Source organism: Montipora foliosa, chromosome 5 (assembly GCF_036669935.1).
Source record: "Montipora foliosa isolate CH-2021 chromosome 5, ASM3666993v2, whole genome shotgun sequence".
NCBI classification, from domain to species: Eukaryota; Metazoa; Cnidaria; class Anthozoa; order Scleractinia; family Acroporidae; genus Montipora; species Montipora foliosa.
In genome coordinates, this window is record NC_090873.1 from 1509763 (window position 1) to 1532566 (window position 22804).

Genomic DNA, 22804 nt, shown 5'->3' on the forward strand with positions numbered 1-22804 from the left:
TCTTAACCTTGTTTTACAAAGTCTGTGATTGGTACAATTGCTTCTCTGTTTGAAAGTGGAAAATGTTTCGTCCCGGCTTGTTTATGCGAAGGTCGTGTAAAGGTTAAACTCCTTTCATAGCGGAAAAATCGAGGATACCTGCGGAGATTAACGCTGCTACAGGAGTTCGGACCAGTCCTTGATTAACGAAGTGAAAGTAAGTCTCATGCGTTTTAGTGGTAGATCATGGAAGTCGATCCTGTGAATTCATCATGTTAACAAAGCACCCGTGAAGTAGATTTCTTCCGATTTTATAAGCTACCGGTAGTTGAGCTTTACAGTCAGTTTTGATTGTGACTCGGGAATTGGTGTTGGCTGGATAATCTCTGGTACGTTATAGAACATTATGAATGTTAAAATACCTGAAGAGGTTGTGAAAGGTATTTCGTTTTGTCGTGAATGTAAGCTTACCATTCAAGCTAAGCTTATATTTCATTTTTGTCGCAAAAGCAAGAGCCTTGTAATCAAATTACGACATCTCTTACGACCTCTCTTAACGCCCCGAAGGTGGGTTCACTGCGACGAAAACGTATGGAATACATTGTACTTCGCATACTTAATTCACTCTAAAATGATGAATTTTGAATTAAGAATGACCTTTCCAGTTTTTAGTTCCTATGTTCTTAAAATAAGAAAAGTTAGCTTAGTTTCAAATTCAAATTTTTATATATTCAGTGTCATCCTAAAATTAGTCTAATCGGATAAGGACTATAAACCGTAGGCCCCGTCTCACAAATATCTTCCATGTTCATTAGTTCCCTGTGGGACGTTAAAGCCCCATTTACACAAGCAATTTTTCCTTGACAAGTCCACTTGCCAAGGAAAACTTGCCAACTGTACACACTAACAAGTTTAACTTGACAAGTTTTCCTTGACAAGTTTTCCTTGGTAGTGTAAATGAAAAATATGACAAGTTTTCCTTGTCACATTTTCCTTGTTGTCCATCTACACGAGCAAATTTCAGACTTGACAATTTTTCCTTGTCAAGGAAAAGCTAGCACGCCAGATTTTCCTTCACAAGGAAAATGTGTCCACTATTCCCCATCTACACGAGCAATTTTTCCTTGTCAAGGAAAACTTGTCAAGGAAAAATTGCTCGTGTAAATGGGGCTTAAAGAACCCACACACTATTCGAGAAGAGTAGGGGATGAAGTTCCTGGTGTTGTGGCTGTCCTCTGTGAGTATATGGGTGGGTGGGTATAGCAGGTCCACGTCAGCTGAATAGCTGCCAAAATTTCAACCTGCTCAAATAAATAAATAACAAACAAACAAACAAGACAAACTTTCTTACTTTAAAACAGATTCTGTGTGATCTTAAAATTACAACCCCGAAATAAGAAAATTTGTCCTTATTTTAAAAGTGGTGACAATGTGTCTGGAAGTAACTTGGATTTGAAAAGGACATTGTTCTTAAGAGTAGAAGAAGCTGGGATAAGGACCACCCACAGGTTCATTTGTGTGTGAGCTAGTCTGGAAGTCATAAATCAATTCACAGGCACTCGGGCATAGCCAGCCCGAGCCTACAATTTTTTTTGTTTACTTAATTAACTTTCATATAGTAATTTTAGAAGCCTTGAAATGAAACTCTTTCATATCATGGTCTCAATTAAGAGACAGGCCTACAACAATTCGAAAAGCTGTCTAGGTCCCTGGCACTGGTATTATATTTCGTCCCAAGCACTCTAGATCATAGCAATATTATTATTATAAATATTATTAACTTCATAAGAAAGTCAACTGAAGGGAAGTAAGCATAACAGTCATAAGTGATTAGTTTTCTTATTTTTGTTCTTTTGTCCAATTGTGGCGTAAGAGCTTCACAAACTGCAGGTGTCACCTTGAGTTTTAAATGGTTGGTTGCAAAGCCTCACAGTTTAGTTGCCTGAGGAAGAATATCATTTTGTTTTCCAAAACAGCTACAGTAAGGATGTCATTGCTGTGCCCATGGCTTAACTGTGCAGTTTTGGGAATGTGACGTGAATACTATCTAACAATCTAGGACATGTCAGAAATGTGTTGTGTTGACATGACTGCAAAAAGATGGCTGCTGTCATAATTTTTTTTTCTGTCCTGGATATAGTGTGGCTGCCATTAATCTTTCTGTAGATTACTTCCTATTTGAATTTTCTTCATTTGACCAAAAAACAGAAAAACCTGTACGAAAGAATTTGAAAATATGTTCATTTTTTTCCGATGTGGGGATCACTGATGGGCAAAACCAATAAAATTATTATTTTTAAGGCCTATTCTACCTCAAGAAACAACATCAGCCTTAAAAGTTTACTTAGCAGACTTCAAATGAGTATAATGACGAGCTAATTTTCGCTAATGTAGCTTCTTTTATTCCAAATAATGCAAACTAAGATTGTCTTACAACTAAAGAAAAAGAGCTGCTTGGATATTTGAAAACTTGAATGGTGAAGCTAAGGCAATATTACGGTCCAAGTAATTCTCTGTCTAAAGTTGAGAGATGCAGTTGGACTGGAAAGAAGAATAATTCCATTTTAGAATTTCCATGCATCCACTCCACAGAAACTGGGAAGTAAACTCACAGTGGAAAATAAAGAACACAATTAGCCCTGAACATTTCAACAGAGAAATGCTTGGACCTCAATTAATCAAATTTTTAATTATATGGGTTAATTAATTAACATACAAAGACTTTCTTTTTAATTGGGCTCAAAATAAAGTGTAAAATGGCAGATTTTATAATGTCAACAAGGTCTATCAAAATTTGCACTGTCAGCAAAATACATTTGTTTGGCTGATGGACTCTATTCTAATATTCAGCGCCAATGTATAAGCTTTGAAACTTGCCACTACAGTTTTGTGCACATTGCGTACCTATCGCAATGATTCTACATGTGCTCCACAATATGAGCATACCAGTTTTGTTACCATGGCAACATACTGGGTTCCAGACCTCCCTGATGTTAAAGGCTTGGCTGGCCACCTGTGGCGTTCTATTTTGATATTTGCCAATGGTACATGTACCTCACCTGCATAATCCTGCGTGGATATAAACATGTTAGGTCGAGTTTGTGGCCTTGTTAAATGTTTTGCTATCTTATGATCACCAAAAATATTGAATCAGGTTGGAGGGGACTGGAAAAGAGTGAGTTGCCATGGGAACCAATTTCTTTACAGTCGAAGGTGCGTTGCATGTGGAACTATTAGCCTACCAAGTTCAATGGTCTCTGCTGCAAATTGACCAAGCTAGCTCTATTTTTAATATACTTGATTTTATGCTGGGTTGAGTGAATGACATTATCAACCCTCTCAATATCTCTGGAACCAATGCAGATATTTGCAAACTGTAAACAGTGTTTGTAGTCTTTCCTGGAATTCTATATGATAAACCTAAAAACTCAAGGGATAAAAATTTGATCATAGTAGCACTTTAAATTGAGAAAAAATACTTAAATTGAGAACTTTAACCCATTGACTCCTGGGGGTTCCCCATTGACGAGTAAAATCGTCTGGCGTTGGACAGAGTAAAATACATGTACAAGTCAAGTCGTGTACAAGTCTGGCCGGTTTGGGTATCAAGGAGTTAAAATAAGAACGGTCAGGTTCTTACCTGAAGATTGAAAACTACATGTAGGAATTTATATTCTTAAATTAAGAAATTGACTTTTAGGGTGTAAGAAACCAATTTGATTCAAGCTGAAGGCCAATCTTGAAGAGAAATAAACAAATAAACAACTAAACTTAAAGCAATAAGCAAAGTGATTCTAGAGTTTTGATTGGTTTAGCCATAATGGTTTCTGAGATATTATACCATGCTCTACAAATGTAACTGTATGTATCTTTTTTTTTTTGTACAAGATTTATCCATAATTTGTGGGCGTATTTAATAAAACATTTATTATTTCACTCGCACAAGTTGGATATGAGATGATTAGAGAGCTCAGTGCTCATGCTCCTTATTGGCTATCTGTCATCTCATATCCAATGCACGCTTACGGGATGATGGTTAAATATCAACTAGTAATAGCTGTCGCTAAACGCCAATCAGACAGTCAATATAATACATAGTTCGAAGATTTGTATCAGAGTTCCAATAGTTTTAATTCCAAAGTACTGCAACTTATCTTATCTACATTTTAGTTAACAATAACAATAAAAATTGCACACTTTGTATCTCAAACAACAATATAAATATTAGTGCTTTAATTTTTGAACGGCCGTAATTTTCAAAGGAATATACGATAATTAAGTTGAATAAAATCAGTGCCTAGTAAAAAATCTTTAAAGACTTTTCAGGGTGAAACATGTAATGGGAGAGTGGAGTAAAATCTGTCAAGTCTTATCCCCAGGTGTGAATGGGTTAATGGATGGGTTTTTGACTGCTTAACCCATTGACACCTCAAACGACCTAGGATGCCCCAGTTGATGAATAAAAATTAATCGTCTGGGCCCGGTTCCTCGAAAGCCGATTAACTTAATCCAGGATTAGTGTAAACTTTTGTTTCACGTTTTCAACTTTTTGGTGAAAGTTTCTTTTGCTTATTTTTGTTTTTCAAGATTGACTTCTTCTCGTGTAAAGTTCTGCCGAAAATCTGCATTGAACAGCATTTGGGAGTAGAGAAATAAACTGCTTGGTTAATTTTTAATCTTAGATTAGCGTTAATCGGCTTTTGAGGAACTGGGCCCTGGCCTTAGACAGAGTAAATCTGTTGAGTCTCACTCCCATGTGGCAATGGGTTAAGTTGTAGTAATAATAATAATAATAATTATTGTTCATATAAGTGCAAGGATCACTTCTCTCTTTCATCTACAACACTTCAAATATGTGCATTTGTTTCAATAATAATAATTATTGTTAATTATTGTTTCTTGGTATTAGGGGCATGGAGTCAAATGAGGCCTTTACCAACTTGGTGGAAGAGGTGCAGTCCTATGTAGACATCCTACAGAAAGCTATTGCTGCAGTGGGTCAAGTTAAGAAGAGCTTAAAGACAACAGCGTCTGACGTGAAATCACAAATCCGTGACAGTGTTAGTCGCCATCTTGAGGCAATGCGCAACAGAGAAATCTGGCTCCTGGCACAAGTGGAGGTGGTGCAGCATATCAAAGAGGATGTGCTGCGACAGCAACAAGCAGAGCTCAACAGGGCTCTTGGTCGACTGCAGTCTACTTGTTCTATGTTAGAGCAAGGTGGGAAAACACTTGATAGAGAGAGCCTGGAGTACCGTGCCAGAGAAAGCCTGTCTGCTTTAAGTGATTTGAATCTTACTCCAGAAGAAACTAATACCATCAGCTTTCTTGCACGCAACTTTCAGCTTCAGGAGTCTATTCACAAGTTTGGTGTTGTGGCATCAGATAATCTTCTTTTCAACAAGCAGGCAGAACCTTACAGAAAGAAGATAACTTTTTATTCACCTCCTGGATCATCCAGTGACTGGCTCATGAAGAATACCTGTGACAACTCCTTGCCAGATGTTCCAGAGATGCACTCTGCCAAAATTGATGTCCAAGATTGGCTACCTAAACAGGCCACTGTTACCACCACAACAGCCGTCACCATGGCTTCAATTCCTGAGAATCCTATTGAACACTGGCTTGTCAAGTCCCAGTCACAAGATTTTGCCATGGAAACAGAAACAGAGAATGGAAAACAAGCTTTGAACCCTAAGGAGGTTGATGTTGACAAAGAAGCTGAAATCCAGGGTTGGCTTTTGCAGTCTCGCAAAAATTGTGGAGATGCCCCAGCCCCTTCTTCTGGCTTGTTTGAATATTACCAAGTCGTAAGCTTGTCTGATTCAAGCAAGTGGCTCAAGACAACTGGTACTAGCACAATACAGCAATCATCAACCAATCCCATCAGTGCAACTTATCGTAAAATTGCTGCTTCAAGTTCAAGTCAGTGGCTTATGAAGAAGCCCTCATTGGCTTCAAAGCTCTTGAGAAGTAACAGCACACAGTCCTGTTCTGAGTGTTCATGTGGAATACCATCACTGTGTTCTGAATCTAGTTCACAGGAAGAGTTAACAGAAGTGGAAGATGACTCAAGTGAGACATCTGATTGGCTGATGCTGCGAAAAGAAGACTCTAAAGCCATTGGTGGATTCAACACTTCATCAAAAAGTATGCTTGTTGAACCCCCAGATAATGATAAGTGGTTGCTTACACGTTCAAATTCTCAGTCAAGTGTTGTTACCAATGATACCAGTGGTATTGGAAGTTACAAAGAAAACTTGGCAGCTCAATCGAATCAACATTGGCTCCAGCGCCAAAGTTCATCCCTGCTTGATAATAAGGAGGCTGACGAGACAGCAGGAAGCAGCGTGAAATCTTTCAGCAGGGGTCAGACAGGTGATTTTGACCAGTGGCTTTTAAAACCAACAAGGGACAGTGGAATTTGTAAATGGCTTGCACGTAGTTCATCTGAGAAGTGTAAGAATTGCCCAAGGATGTGTTCCAAGGGACTCTTCAAGGTGTTTGATCAGGTAGCAGGCTCTAAAGATGGCTGGCTTATGTCGACACAAGAACTTTACTAGGACTTTACTGGTAACCAGTCCCTTGTGTGTGTTGAACTAATTTTTCAGTCTTAATGAAACTTTGGCAATGATGTCATGGACAGAGTCTGCTAGAATATGATACTGTAAACTTGTGTGATGATCTCACATGGTGGCTCCAAGTAATAACAGGGGTGACAACTCTAACAATCGCTGTTTCGGGACAAAGCCAAAATTGTTCTGGGAATCTGGAGATTTCTCCAGGAAATGGGAGACTTGGAAATTTTTCCAGGAAACATGCGATAATTCTGGGACATTGTAGAAAAAAATCGGGACGTCGAACGAAATTTTATCTCACATTTTTATTTAGGTTAACCTCGGTAAGTTAGGCATGAAATCTTAGAATATATGCCGGGAATTCTAAAAATTTCCGGGAATGTACCCCAAAAATTCGAGAGGATGATCCAAATTTCCGGGACGACTTAAGTTAAGTTCTAGTATTGCTCAAACAGCGTTTGTTAGAGTTGTCAACCCCCCCATCCCCCCCCCCCCCCCCCCACTGTGCATTACATTTATTGCTTCATTCTCTGTTAGAAGGATATGAAATTGCTAAATTTGGAATTTATGTTAAGAACAATTTGAGTGCATAACAAGGCGTTTCCTTCCTCCCTTTGCCATTTACATGTACATGTGGCAGTCGTGGATCTAGTTCAGGATCTAGAGGTCCTGGAGAACTTGAAAAGCAGAGAGAAGAATTTATTAATTGGCTGAAATAATTTAGTTTTGCCTTTCTCCAGGAAAGTCTTACAAACAGTAACTTAGTTTACTGGTACCATGCCTGTCCTGGATTTTGATCTCTTAAAGTTTCATAATAAGTGGCTGGATGCAGGGTCTTTTATCACATGTAGACTAGGTCTATTTCCAAGATAAAAATTCTTACACTTGTCATTCATGACATCCTTGCTAAGACTCCATTTCAAAAGTGATTAGATGCAGGGTCCTCTATCACTAAAAGCCTGTAATTTATTTTTCGACATTCTTGTAGCCGTGAGCACCATCACTGCAAAAGGACCATATCAAAAAGGATTAGAGGCAGTGTCTTCTATCACTTGAGCAATATGCTTTTTTTTTTTACATGAATTTGTGGCTGCTGTCACCATTATTGCTAAAGCTCCATCTCAAAATGAATTAGAAACTGGGGTTTTCATCACAGAGTGTCAATTTTCCTTTAGGTTAAAACTGAATGATTAGAGGCAGGGCCCTCTATTAAAGCAGTTGACTGTACCGGTTGAAATCTTCTGCTTTTTGAGAAGTCCTGAAAATACTTTTAAAAAGTATTTTTGTAGAAATTTAATGATCCCAAGGGGAAAAAAATGGTTTCTAAATCTTTTATTACCGGTATTTGTAGATTTGTAATAGCATACACAAAAGGGTATTGAGAAAATTCTGACTTGAAATAATGAAATACAGAATAAAGCTTACATTCTAGCTCTTGTAATTGTGCAAGTAGGGGATTTTTTTTGTGGTTAAGTTACTTGGCTTTGACAATTATGTATTAACGGCTTAAAATTCTCATCACCTCAACACACTTTTCCACTTGATTTATTCTCTGAAATCGTCCCAAATACCTTGTGTTGTTTTCGGAACCATTTGATTGAAATTTCACTTTTTATAGGCTTTACATTTGTAAAAGACGGGAAAAGTGGTCATACTTTGATCAATAACAGAGCAATAAAGGGGAATAGGTTTGAAACTGGGTTGACGTCACAAAGTAATTTGCCTCGCTGTTTTCAAATAACTATCTCGATGCAAATTAATTTGTGATGTCAACCCGGTTTCCAACGCATTCCCCTTGGTTGCTCGGTTATGGATCAAATTATGACCACTTTTCCTGTCTTTGAAAGCCAATAAAAAGGTCAAATTTCAATCAAAAGGTTCTGAAAGCAACAGGATGTATTTGGGATTATGTGAGAGAATAATGAAAGTGAAAAAGTGTGTTGAGGTGATCTGGAAGCAGTTTCACTACTTTTAAGGACCTCTTTATTAGAAGGGTTATCACTACAACACTGTATCGTGGAAAAGCAATGTTATGGTACCATATGAAACACCAATTTTTTGCTTAACAAAAATGCTCCCACTATTTTGATGTAATAGGTTACCATGGCAACATGAAAGCTCTCCAAAAACACTCTCTATTCATCTTTGCCCTCCTACATCTCAAAAATAAACTTTGTGACCCCACTTTTTTGTTGTAGTATAATAGTAAATAGCAATCTGAGATAGAACTACATGTATTGGAAAAGTTTAAAAAAAAATCCTGGAAGCCAATTTAGAGCTACCTTAAATTTTCAACAAATTAAAAGGTAGCTCTGAATCAGCAGTTATGAATTTTTAAAAACTTTGCCGATATTTCTGTCACAGATTGCTAATTACTACCTATGTTACCTATTGAGTAAAATGTTTTGGAGGAAGGTGAGAATTTTGGTTTTATCAAAAACTGTTTGAAAAATTTTTGAGCTGATGTTTAGAGTATTGCCCTTTGTCAGAGCTCATAGCCTGTGTAGTCTTCTTACCTCGTGAAAAATAGAAAGAAGGAAACTCCCCTCCCCTCCCCTCCCCTCCCCCTCCAATTTTGTTTTGCACTTGCCCTATTCTTGCACATCCGGAAAAATGAATTTGCTTTTTGCGCGCTGGAAGCGCAGGCTGCAGAGCTCATAAATCTTGCTTACTGTGTAATTTACCGTCATCAACTCATTTGATAGAACCATTTTTTTGTTTAACTCCCCATGGATGCAGCACCTAATGGAGGATGCAACTAAAACCAATTTAAATGGGTGGAAGGCTCTGGTCGCACCAAAACTGCTTCCCTCCTTTTTGCAGACTTTCCCCAAGAGAAAATAAAATAGACCTAAAAGGCTAACTCATTGTTGTACCCAATAATAATAATAATAATAATAATAATCTTTATTATGCTTTTTTCAGTGTACATTTTCTTTTTTTACAGTCTAGTAGGTTTGCAATTTATAATTAATTATATTTAGTAGTAATAATGGGCAAGCTAGGAAGCTAAATGAACCAGTTGGTTTTCTTGTTAGCTCCCTGAACAATTAAGGTTCTTACTAGCAGGCAAAATAGGATAAAATGCAAAGAGGGAAGAACTTATTTTCAAGAAGTATGTTGCTACATCAGTAGTAGGGAAGTTCATTTAAGTTGTTCAGAGAGAAGACAATTCAAACCCTTCGGGAATAAAAACGTTTTGTTCCTGGTATTTCTAAATATCTTTTAAATGTAGATGCTACATTATAATACAAATGCAATACACAAAGAATCTTAATCCTGGGAGATTTGAATTGGGTACAACATTGAGTTAGCCAATTAAGGTCCATTGCTCATAACTGTTTTCAATCTATACAAAAAGAGCCATTCCTGGTGGATCATTATCCTTTGACAATAAAAATATTTTCCAGAATAATTTCTTTAGAATTTTATTTTTGTGATACGAGCACTTGAACTCGAAACAACTTTGTATTCAGGCTCTTTCAATTGAATCAAGAAAAAAAGGATAAGTGGCAAAGTTCTGGGTGGTTTATAGGAGGACGCAATGATCGTTACACTTCGAAAATGTCCATGGTTAAGGAAATCAACAGAAATTGAGAATTCCCTAGTACCTAAACAAACGTTCTTTAATGAGGCCTTGTGTTAATCGTTGCAGAAAATTTGATAACAAGGTTTTTTTCCGGGATAAATACTTAAAACAATGCCTGCTAATGACGCTGCCACACCGAGCAGGTTTTGACGGATGACAGGTGTCATTCTCTCAACCAATTGGAATCCTCCTTTTTTTTCAACCAATGAAATGAAACCATTTGGCGGCCGGTGCAAAATTCGCGCCTTTTTCAATTCGTTCAAGTTCACAAATTTCACGCTTTTGCATAATAATCAGCGGACGAGTAACGTTTTGTCGTCTGCAAATTTAAAAAAACTTCCCTTTTGGCCGAGAAAAAAATTCACAAAGAACTCAGAAAGAATGAGCAACAAGTAATGCTAGAAGAAGAATGGCATTGAGTGAATTTTTGGTTGCTTCATGGTGAGAAATTCTCGAGTAAATGTTTCCACTTGTTGACACTCGCCCAGAGTGTCGTTGCTGTTACCTTTAATTAATGTACTTGTGTCAAAATAAGTCTTCCTTAACTTTTTAAATGTATTTTTGTAACCAGGAAGAAGCCTCTTACCACTGGCAAAAACCAAGACTGCATTAAGGTGTTAAAAAGTCGAAAAACCAAGGCCAAATGTGAAAAAAGGAGAAAGAAAGCAACTTTTTCGCGTGGACACTCGTGCCGGGAAGAAAGCCTAAACGGTGATTTGAGACTTGAAGCAAAGTTGGAGCTTTGAAGCGAGGTAAATTTGCTTTTTATTTCATTTAAACGTGTTATATTATTAGCTTAGTAATGCGCTTCTGCAATGTTTTTAACCCACCTGGCTGCAAAGGGTTTCCTCTGTTTCAAAGCGCTTCTTAAACGTTTTGCATGGGAACGAAACAAAAATATATATTATCTTTGAAAAACGGTTGAATTTTCTTTTACGAATATTTTTTTGAAGGATTTTAATTTTCTAAGCAGGTATTTGTGTCTCGTTGTAAACTCTCATTCAGGTTAACTAACTCAAGAACAATATATAAAAACCGTGCTCAATAGAAAAAAAATAATTCATTCACTTGGACCCTGGCTAAGTGGGAAAAAACTTAATGGCGTTGTTAATTATAAATCCTGAGAATATTCGTGTGTCCTTTCCGCCACTTGTCAGAAGGTTGCCGGTAAAATGTCTTCGTCTGTCGCGTTTTTAATGAGGAAGGGAGAAAACTTACTTTCGATTGCATGAATTTCATCTCAATACTTTAATGAAAATAACTGGCACTGTCATGGTTAACCCTATTTAACACTTGAAAATGTCCGGGCAATTCGAATTTGTTACCTATTATCATCAATGTGCCAACCTGGCGCCCGTTTCTCGAAGGTCCCGAAACTTTACGGGCCATTTTCGGATGTCACAATTCCCTTTGTATCTCAAGAACGGAGAGGATTTAAGTCGTCAAACTTCACAGCAATTTTTCTTTTTGTTACCTTGAAAACATGTCAAAAGATCGGCTTTCCAAAACAAGCCGTTGCCAGTTTCACAAATGGCTTTCTTTTCGGACCCGAAAAGTTTAATATCGGGACTTTCGAGAAACGGGCCTCTGACCCGGGTTGCTCGAAGCATGGTTAGCGCTAACCAGCGTTAAATACCATGGAAACCTATAGGTTTTGATACCTCTTAACCAACATTTAGCGCTAACCAGGCTTCGAGCAACCTGCCCCAGAGCCTCATTGGCTGTCGAAATAAGGGGTGTTTGAACACCACCCCCATGAAGAAGATATGAACAATGTTGCTACATACAAAAACGTCAAATTTTCAAAATACAGCATATGTTTTATAATGCGAAGTCTGTTTACTTTGTTCATTTCCTCCGTGTGCGTTTTATTCCTACTAAAGTTGAAATGGCCGAAAAACAAAACTATTTATAATACACTTACATGATATATTTTTCAAAATCTCCCGACCCATCCCTACTCTCCTTAAGAGTTAAATGATCCACCCTTGAGCCATCGGGAAAATTTCTGTCCAACAACGACTGGCAATTCGTCTCATGACTTGACTCAGACGCAAAAAACTGCTGCAAGAACAACCAAAGAACGAATTCTTTCGAACAAAGATGTGACACTAGCCCTGGAAATAGATCGCTTGGAATAGCGAAACCTCTACCCCGTTCAGCGCCTGCCGCACAGAGTAATTCCAGGCCTGCATAGTTATTTTTTGACATATATATCTTTAAATTTTTTTCGGAATCGATTTTTTCGGTACCCACGACTTTTCCCCGCACCCGCGACTCATAACTTTTAGCAACACTCAAAAATTGTTAATCGTTCAGGGCCAGTTGTTCAAAGGACGGATAGCGCTGCTATCCGCCGGATAAATCTCTATCCAGTGAATAAGTTATAGCCAAACCAATTGCGCTATCCAACGGATAGTGATTTATCAGGTGGGTAGCGCTATCCACCTTTTGAACAACTGGGGCCTGGTCTCTTACTCAAATTGAAATTTTCAACATGTCTTTAATTGCTATACTGAAGTCCTCTATTCCTGTGTGGTGTTAGTTTTCTCCCTTAAAAAAAAAAATCATTTTTCTGTACCGACTACGGTTTTCCAAGTGTTTGCTAAAGCTGGTTTCTGTCTCAGGAAAACGACGCCATCAGGAAAACGAAGCCATTTGATTTCTCTCTGTGGATATTATGAACATTGTGGATATACGACCTGATGCAACTTTTCCTCTTCGAGCTGCGAAAATCAACTTACGTCGAAAGACCTTTATGGTCTTGGTATCGTAGCCTTTTTACCTTTGTTTATTGATTGGGGATGGGTTAGTTAAGGGGAGTAATAAATTTAACACTGAATGGATCCTGTTTTAGTCTGTTGTACGACGTTAAAGAATTCCCGTCGATTTTCCACTTGTCCGGTTTTTCACATCTGTTGCTTATTCATCGGAACCGCTACAATGTCATACGTTCGGATGTTTATCGTCTGCTGATGGCTCAGCCTAGTAGCAGAATTGTCTCTGCCATTAGGGCGAGCAAGCCTGGGTCCATTCAGATTAAATATGCTTAAACGCTGCACACTGGGTTTTCAAGCCAATTGGTGCAACTCAGCAATTGTGCCAATTGGGTTTGAGTACTAAGTGTTGGGAAGAGTAAATGGGTATGCTGTTAATATTTGTGATAGGTTACTTGACAACGTTAATTTTACGTGCAAGGTGAGTGCTTAATTTTAATTTCCTTTAGCGTTTAAGCAGAAATACTCGTAATAATGAGAAACGCCTCTTGCTATTACGGGTACGTTTAAGAACAGCAAAATTTCAAGAACACTTCGAACCCAGGCTTTCTCTTAGGAGAGAGAGAGCTTGGAGCAAGGTTGAAATTTTTCTCAGCTCAGTCTGTCGAATTTTACAATAAGGACGAAGTCAAGCACTTTGTCCAATGACTGCGATATTTTCCTCATGCATGGATCGAGGAGTTTATTCTTCTGTACCGCACATGGAGTCTTCTTTTTTCCACGGATCGACGAACATTTTTCGCGTTTTGCAACTCGAGTCATCGTTTTCTTCATGGGTCGACAAAGATTTTTTCTTTTGATATGCGCAAGGAGTTTTCTTCACGAATCGACGAACTTTTTCTGCGAAGGGTATATCGAGTCGTCCGGCTTTTCTTTGTGGATCAGTGGATCTTTTCGACAACCGACATTTTTATTTCTTTCTTCTTCAACTTGGTTTAATGACCGTTTTACTAACGATGTTTTAGTTCTGTTCGGTATTGTAGGCTCATAGCTTCTTCTCGAATATTCTCTTAAGCTGATGGATATTTATAATTTTTTTTAGTCTTTGACTATGACTCCCCCGGGGTGGGTGTATTGTTTGGGACGGGTGGGTAAACTATAATTTAAACTCTACTTGTAAAGCAATGCGGGGGCTCATTTGATGTTTGTCAGATGGGCTGGTCGCGTACCTTGTGTACATAAACTTAAATATAAGTATATTTAAACACAGTTTAATTGGAAGTTTGTAATGCTAATTTAAGCGGTGCGGGAGTTTTCGGGATGACTAGCATCCCGTGAACTGGTCGCGCGTAACGCGTAATGATAGAGATCAGCGATGATACCATAAAATAAAGAGCTGAAGTTATCCTTCAAGAAACTTAAAGTTTTTGACTATAACTTCCCAGGGGTGGGTGTATCGGGTGGGATGGGTTGGTAAACTACTTGTAAAGCAATGCGGGGGCTCATTTGATGTTTGTCAGATGGGCTGGTCGCGTACCTTGTGTACATAAACTTAAATAGAAGTATATTTAAAAAAAGTTTAATTCAAAGTTAGTAATGCTAATTTATGCGGTGCGGGAGTTTTCGGGATGACTAGCATCCCGTGAACTGGTCGCGCGCATCGCGTAATAACAGAGCTTAGCAATAATACCATAAAATAAAGAACTGAAGATATGCTTTAAAAAAAGACATTGAAAACATAAGAGCGTACACATGAGAGTCAAGACGAAGGAAGACGCTGAATAAAGAAATCCAATGAAGTTAGCCGTGGTAGTAAAATCGAAGAACGAAGTAAAACGGGAAAGAAACGAAGTGAACATAAAAACTCTGAAGAACCAAGAACAAAGAAGAAGTTTCACGAGGAACGAAAAACTGGCGAAGTAAAAATAAAAAGACCCACTTGAGTCAGAGAGCGGAAGTAAAGGCGTAGAACAAAGAACTGAGAGGGCCGGAAAAAGAAAGGTAACCGAAGTTAGAGGACAATGAACGAAGAAGAACTAAAAAAGGAAAAACGAGAAAAAAAGAAAAAGGTAGAGCAGAGAAGAACGCAGGAGATCGACTAAAAGTGCAGTCAATCTAGCAAGACAGAAGAAGGTTGTTGCGGTCAACTGTTTCTTTTTTAACTTCGTTACCTGCTGTCTCGTGTTTTTTTCTAAGGGCCGGGCTCAAGGAGTTTTTCTGTTGTCTTAGCTGTGCTGTGCTCATGTGCACCCAGATATTTATTGTTTTAATAAGGCTCTCTTTACAACTTCGAAAGGACAGAAGCGAATAAGAGTTCCCGATAAAGATGAATGTGGTGGAGAAGACATCATCGTCAGTGCATGAAGAAAAGAAGACAATGAAAACTGGAGCATACACACGAGGCAAAGGCAATATAAAGAAAACGACGAAGAATCGAATAAAGTGGGCCCTCGGTGGTAGAACGAATTTTAAACGGGAAAAGAACGAAATGAACAGAAAAGCTCAGAAGCAAGGAAAAAGAAGATTCGCGAGGAACGTAACGTGAACGGACCGGAAACGGTGAAATGAAAATAAAAATAACGACGTGAGTCAGAAGGCGGAAGTAACAAGCGATGATGTAGAAGGAAGAACTGAAAGCGCCGGAAAAAGGAAGAAATTGAATTAATCACGATGAAAGCGAAGTAGAACGAAGATAAACGAAGTAGGAAGACAATGAACGAAGAAGAGGTAAAACGAGAAAGTCGGAACACGGAAAAAGGAAGAATCCAGGACATCGAAAAAAGGCGCAGTCAATCTAACACGACAGAAGAAGGTTCTCGCGGTCACTCGGTCAACTGTTTCTTTTTTGAATTTCCTCATCTGCTTTCTCGCGTTTTTTTCTAAGGGGCTCAAGGAGTTTTTCTGTTGTCTTAGCTTTGTTGTGCTCTGGTACTTCCGGGTATTTATTGTTTTATGACTCTCTTTACAACTTCCGGAAAGGACAGAAGAGATAAAGACTTCGTGGTAAGCCGAGATAAATGTGGTGGAGAAGTTATCATCGTCAGTGAGGATGGCACTGAACAAATCTGGAAAATAAAACCCCCCCCCCCCCCCCCAAAAAAAAAAAAGGACAGTAGAGGACTGCTTCTTTGAAACAATGAGAACTGCTACTGGGAAAGCTTTGTAAAACGTCTCATTTTGTGTCTTTACTTCTTTGTCCATTCTCATGTCGTCTTTTTCACTCCACGGACCTGAACTAAGTTTATACCATATTTCCACTGAATATATGGCGTGAGCAAGATAAATTTTTTACTCTGAGTCGTCATGCTTGGCTTGATTTTCCCGTTGATGTTTTTGCCGGTGTCTACACAAAACATTTTACAGGTAACTTAGTTCTCGATGAACACGACTCAGTTCAGAGATTCAACTCAGTGACCCCTGGTGTTTCGTTCTCAGTTTCCTCTCGTTATGAAGACTCTTCTTTAACCTTTCGAGTCAAAGGAAGAAGAAGCAGAAAACCGCAAGAAATCAAAAGTGTGGGAAATGCGACGCAGGAACATAAAGAAGAAGAAAGGATGAATAAAGGACGGGTCTGACAAACGCACGCGAAACTGTGAACAAGAAATGTCAAAAAACAAACTCACAAGGATAAAGAGGAATTAAATGAAGAATATCCGAAACAAAGAGAAAAATGGAAAAAAAAAAGAAACCAAAGGCAAAGAAAAAGAAGAAGAAGAAGAACTTTACAACTTCTCTTAAAGATCTCTCGTTCGGTAAAATAGAAAGATAACCCATGTAAGATAAAGCAAACTTTAGGAGGTGGTGCGGGGGCTCATGAAACACTCGCTGTTTCATGGGCTGGTCGCGCAATGTCAGTTGCAATCTTATTAAGTATTTAAGGCATTAAATAAGCAAGCTAACTTTAGTTAAGTTAAGGCAAGAAAAGGAAAAAACTATCAGCAACAATGCGATTAGAAGACATCCCACAAACAGTTGAATTGATTTGTGGACGCTAACAAGGTGGGGCGAAAGGAGATACAGACAAGACCCTGACTAAGATTTAGTAACATTGAATATCAAGAGGTGTTTGTAAGGCAGTACTTCATAAAGATCAAGACGGAAATAACAAAGATGGAATTCGTAAAGCCACCCGGGTTACAAGAAAACCTCTTAGGAATTAACCGACGAAAGATGCCGAGAGACTTACCGACCTATTTCCGAAATAGACGGAAAAACTGGAGAAGACGAAAATCGTTGTTAATTAAAAGCAAAAAGTTAGAAGCACAAAGTTACATGCAAGACAAGAAGAGAACTGCATGGATTGCTTTCTGGGAACCAATTCAGAAAAACGAAATGTCCTTCCCTGATTTGGGCAGATACTTTGTTACGGACCTTGGCTTGATTTTGTATTTTTCTTCTGTTAGGGTGCCGCAATCTGCGCTCTTTGAATTCACTGCTTTTCTCAACACTTTTTGTTCAAGTCCCTCGTAGAATGTTTGTTCTTTACTATACTCCTCTCCTTCCTTGAGCCCTCAGTCCCGTTATCATCCGGTATTTCTTCTTTATCCAGGAAAAGGCAATACCTCATCGATCTGTAGGTTGGTTCCCCTTCCCATTTATCAGAAGAAAGAGGAGCGTTCTATTATACTCATCATTTCTGTAGTATTTCATCCTTATCTACTTCTCACACTCCTTGAGCCCTCCTAAATAAACCTTGCCAGCAATCCATATACTCGTCTTTCCGTTATCATCTGGTTGTTCTTCTTTATCCAGGAAAAGTCATTACCTATCTGTAGGTTGGTTCCACTTCTCATTTATTGGAAGAAAGAGCAGTCTTCTATTAAACTCATTTCTTCAGTAGAATTTTGTCCTTTACTACTTCTCTCACTCCTTGAGCATTCTTCATTTGTCCCGATGAATTTCATCGCTCATTTCCCTTTAGACGGCTGGTATTCATCATTTAAAATTGAAAGCATAAATGCTTGAATCCTTTATTTTTTTTCTCTTTTATGTACTTCTCTCCTTTCCCTTTTTATTCCCGTGTTTCCTTTTTTTCCATTTTTTTACATTACAACCTTAGTTTATTTCCTCCGTGACTCCTAACTACAGCGGCCTTCAATTCAAGGTGAGCGTTTACTAAATGATTCCGATTGATCTACACTTCCTAGTTCTTTTCCTTGCCGAACGGTATCCTTTATTGCCATTCTCACTTCGTATCTGTTTTTCCCTTTATGGCGTTTCAGCTTTTTTCCGTTCTTCAATTTTCATTCTATTAGTCAAGTCCCAGGTTTCTTGTTGATTTATTTTCGTCTCTTGTTGTTATGTTCAGTCTTCCCGTTATCATCAGGTTGTTCTTCTTTGTCGGGGGAAAATCAATACGTCATCGATCTGTAGGTTGGTTCCTCTTCTCATTAGTTGGAGGAAATTCAAATATTCTATTATACTCATCTCTTGTGTTGTTTGCAGCAAAATGTTCTTCTTGAATTTCGCGAGAACCCAAACGGTATTTTTTTTGTTCATGTTTATGTTGTTTGTGTTCATTCTCAGTCATGCGGTCTTCTTTCGCCTTCACAATCCGCTCTCGAACCTTTCTTTTATATGAATAATAGAATATTAAGCGATCCGATTGCCTGAGCTTGACTTTCTCCACTGATTTATCATCTGCCTATCTCCTCCGCTCTCTGACAAATACTTGCACACATACAAGCCAATCACTTTTCCAAGAAGGATTGCCGACAATTTCTCTTGTAACAAGAACGTTCGGATGATTCTCTTTTAATACATTCCCTCCTCGTGCATGTCAAGTCCTGTTACTCCCGCAACCATTTTTATCACACAAAGTAATTATTATTATCATTATCATCATCGTCGTTGCCGGTCGTTGTTCTTGTTATCGTCTCTTCCGAAGTCATCATCGTCATCATCAGCGCTACGAATTAAATATTGTGTTACCATTAATCATTACTACAGCTTCAAAAATAGATGGATGGTTGCAAAGTTCCTACAATGGAGCCTTTAGTAATCGATACACGGACGAGAAAAGCAAGAGTCTGGTAGTCGCTCCTTGCTTAATCAATATTTCGACCATCAAATATCACTTCCGCTTTGCCTCCTATCACTTCCGTTTTGCGAACGAAACATTATTTTCGATCAGCTGCGTTCGATTAATCTGCATAAGTGCAAAGACAGGTGTCAATGATTTTCGTAAGTACCCGCCATGTATCAGCTCGAAAGGCAACAGTGGCTTTGTCGTGTTTTGGTCCTTACACTGTAACAACAGTACACTACCCCCGTGAAGAAGTCAACAAAGCAAAACCAAACGAAATGCCTTTTTTCTTGGCTTGCAAACCTCTGTACCTTTCTTTTGGTATATCATCAACGGAATTCGAACTACTTGCCTCAAATTTCATCGTCTATTGTGTGCTGCATCCCGGCTTCTGAGAACATTGCTCGCAATATCTTGATCTTCATCTGAGTTGTGTTGTGATCTAGAACGCGCTTTACATAGTACTGTACACCATTTAACCTCTTCGTCGGGACATCGTCCAAACTTCGCAAGATTATCGCTGTGGAGGAATTTCATTCATTCATTCATTCATTCATTCAATTTGCCGATGATCTGATCACGGATCGAAAAGTCAATCGCTTTGTCGCTCAAATATCTGTTTACATCATCAGGATCCGTAGGCTCTACATACAGCTGACACCTCTTTCAGTTACCAAGGCCTCAAAAGGACTGGTCTCTGTACCAACGCCAGGGATTAAAATCTGTTTCCCCTCTTTATCACTTCCAAATCTTACTCTACATTCGTCAATTTGACCCGCACGGGGAAAAGGAAAAGGACAATCCAGTCCGGATCGTCGTTATTTGCATGGAAAAAAGGGGACTACATGCAGCTGTGAGCAAGGCTGCGACATCATCATCTCGTTGATGGTTTGGTCAGCGTTCCTCTTGGTGCAGGTGTCACTCTTAACCCCGTAAAATGCTACATTGCAGACCTCCTCTGTACAACTTCATGACTGTACATTTCACCCTTTGATATTATTCTGAGTCTCTGAAATGTAATCTTGGAGGGAGAGTGGGGATTTTTTCTGTCTTGTTACTTGAAGTTTGACGCTCAGCTGATGTTGTTGGAAACGCAAAATTGTATTCCTTATTTTCCGTCTTTGCAACAGATGTCCTAATTCTTTCTTCTTGACTTAAAATTCTGGGACTGAATGCCAGGCTCGATGTCTTTTCTCTGTGCAAGAGCCGCACTTCCCCCCTCATCCCCCTTTGTATGTTTTGTGTATGTACGTCCCCGTTTTTTTTTGTTTGTGTCCGTATTGTGTGTGTCGTGTGGAGTGTGTGTGGGTGAGTGAGAGAGCAAGAGAGAGAGAGAGAGCGAGAGCGCGCGCGCCACGCCTGCAGCTGCGCAAGTCCGCGTGCGCCACGCGCCCCCCATTACTTAACTAATTTTAGTTTTACTAGATTACGTTTTATTGCCATTTATACTATTTCATTTATGCTACTCTTGATTTTGTGGAAGCGTTTGAAAGATTGTTGCAGGTTATTGTTCAAGTAGCAAACCAAAGACGTCTCGACTATTCAACAATTCACCGTGCACGCGAAAGGAAAATTTAAGGTAAGTGAATCAGGGCTTTTAAGGTACACAGACAGTGACAAAAGTGAAACTTGTCAATTTCAGCGCTGCTGTAAGAAGTTGCTTTAACTTGCATAAAAATGAAAAAGAAATATATTATTCGGGTGTCTGCTAGCTACATTAGACGCGATTACTTCTGTCAAGAGCCCTTATCTAATGAACATCCAGGCGCGTTACACATGCAAAATAACTGTATATGTGTAGAGCCTGACTGAAGAATTGAAGTTATAACCAAACCTTGGTTTGCTTGTTTTTTTACAAATAAATCCCTTGACCCAGCTCATTTCGGGGATCGTTCATAAAAAGATTGACTTAATATAGAAGGGAATCCATCCTGGAACACATCCATAGAGTTAATTAGGATAGCCAGGCACTCAATAAACACTCAAGGTAGCAGTACTGAAAGAAAATAACATTGCAAAAGGTTATGTTGCTTTTCACAAGTTGTTTTCCAAGTCTTATTTTTCAGATTCGTTTTGGAAATCTTTGTATGAAAAAATTCATGAAAGAAATACAGATCGTATTTATCTTTTACTTATTTATTCGCAATAGAGTACAGCATGGTTGTCAAAAATAAGCAAAGAGACAAACAAACAAACAGGTTTCAAGAAGGGTTTCAAGCAGTTCCAGACGACTAAAGAAAGAAAATGGGTTTAACAGAGATCGAGGTCGCTTGGACGGGTCAAAAAGGTAGGTTTCTTATTTTTCAAAGGTGTAAATTCATGATTAAAGTATTTCGATTCACTCCACGAAATCATTCCTTCCTCATGAATTCCCAGAGAAATCTCCCAGCCTGTCTTGATAATCAATTCATTGTTTACTGCTCTGTCATAACCGTCTTTCTGCCGGCTTGTTCGGTTGCCTAGAAACGTGAACCACCAGTTATAATTGTTATAATTTGTGCTGACCTTTTAAAATTTATTTTCGATCTACTAAGTCGGTATTTCTAAGTAACTACTATTTTATGCCATTTTTATCTTTAAAGGACGAAACTGTGGGTGATCTTGCTTACACAGTCTTAAATGGAAGTGCTGTTACATTTTTTCACAGGTGCGAGGAATTTGATGTTATAACTTTTAAATTAGCGGCCAGTATCATTAAACACTGCATCTCTATTGGCTCCAAGTGCCCATCCGAAAAAAACTTATTATTAATAGGAAAATAATACTAATGAAGTTTGCTTGAGGGTCAAGTCTTGTAGCACTGAAGAACTGGACATAGGAATTAACTAAAGAAATCAAATATTGGTTTTCGAGGGGAGTGGGGAGAAACCTATTGGAACAGAGTAGACAACCAACTCTCATATGACGCCAAGTCTGGGAATCGAACCCGGTGGGAGGTGAATGAGTGCTCTAGCCATTGTATCAACACTCCTCCCCAAGCGAATTGATTTCGTTTCTGGTCCAAATAATTCTTGGTTTGCATCCACGTGATGAGACGGCAATGTTGGTGTACAAAACAATAGAAAATGACCTCACAAGTTTTGCGTAATAATAGAGTCAAATTGCCAAATGACATTTTACTGCATTGTTTTGTACACAAACATGGCCGCCGTGACGTCAAATGCAAAACATCAATAGCGGCAACATTTGTTACAGGGTGTCCTTAACTCCTCCCCCCCCCCCTTTCCCCCACGGTCAATTATCGTAAAAATGAGTAATAATAAGGTACTCACAGGTTTTATTTCTAATGAAGCTGGTGCTGCGCCGGTGGATAAGTGAAAAACAAAAGTTTGACATCAAGCGAGTTCATGGACGCAAAGTGACTTTCGACTTTTTGAGCTTCCTAGTCTCAACACTTCGGTCAATTTACGTCTATCAACTTCTTTGATATCAGGAATAATCTTCGTTCGCTTCTATTTTAGTGTTTTCCCCTCAATATAGATCACGAGAGAATTTCACTTCTTTCCTGTTCATTTGACCGCTCCCCAAGGGGCTTTTCAGGGCCAGCGAAACACGACCTACACGACAATAACTGATATAAATATTTCTATCAAGTGAAGCTATGATCTTCGCAGTTATGAACGCAATTTTTGGAATTGCGTAAAGAAGTCTAAAAAATTCAGGACTTCAACGGGGTTTGAACCCGTGACCTCGCGATACCGGTGCGACGCTCTTACCAACTGAGCTATGAAGCCACTGACGTTGGGAGCTGGTCATTTGTGGGTTCTAATGTTCCCGAGAGGAATGAATCAACAATGAAATGATATATATGAAATGGATCATATATGAACTGCGGATATCATAACTGCTTAACTGATCCATTTCATATATATCATTTCATCGTTAAATGTTTCTATTTGACTTCCGGGTTATAGAC

General features: G+C 38.7%; 1 protein-coding gene across 2 annotated transcripts; it reads left to right on the forward strand.

Annotated features, from left to right (window-relative positions):
* The first annotated feature begins 53 nt into the window (after positions 1-53).
* On the forward strand, positions 54-7998 carry LOC138003329 (nuclear receptor coactivator 4-like). Of its 2 annotated transcripts, none has more exons than XM_068849334.1 (2): positions 54-196; positions 4889-7998. In XM_068849334.1, exon 2 carries the CDS (start codon positions 4893-4895, stop codon positions 6540-6542), a length of 1650 nt encoding a protein of 549 aa, XP_068705435.1. In that variant the 5' UTR covers positions 54-196; positions 4889-4892; the 3' UTR covers positions 6543-7998. The 2 variants fall into 2 exon arrangements, with proteins under 2 accessions (XP_068705435.1, XP_068705436.1); XM_068849335.1 differs by having other exon boundaries at positions 158-368.
* The last annotated feature ends 14806 nt before the right edge of the window (positions 7999-22804 follow it).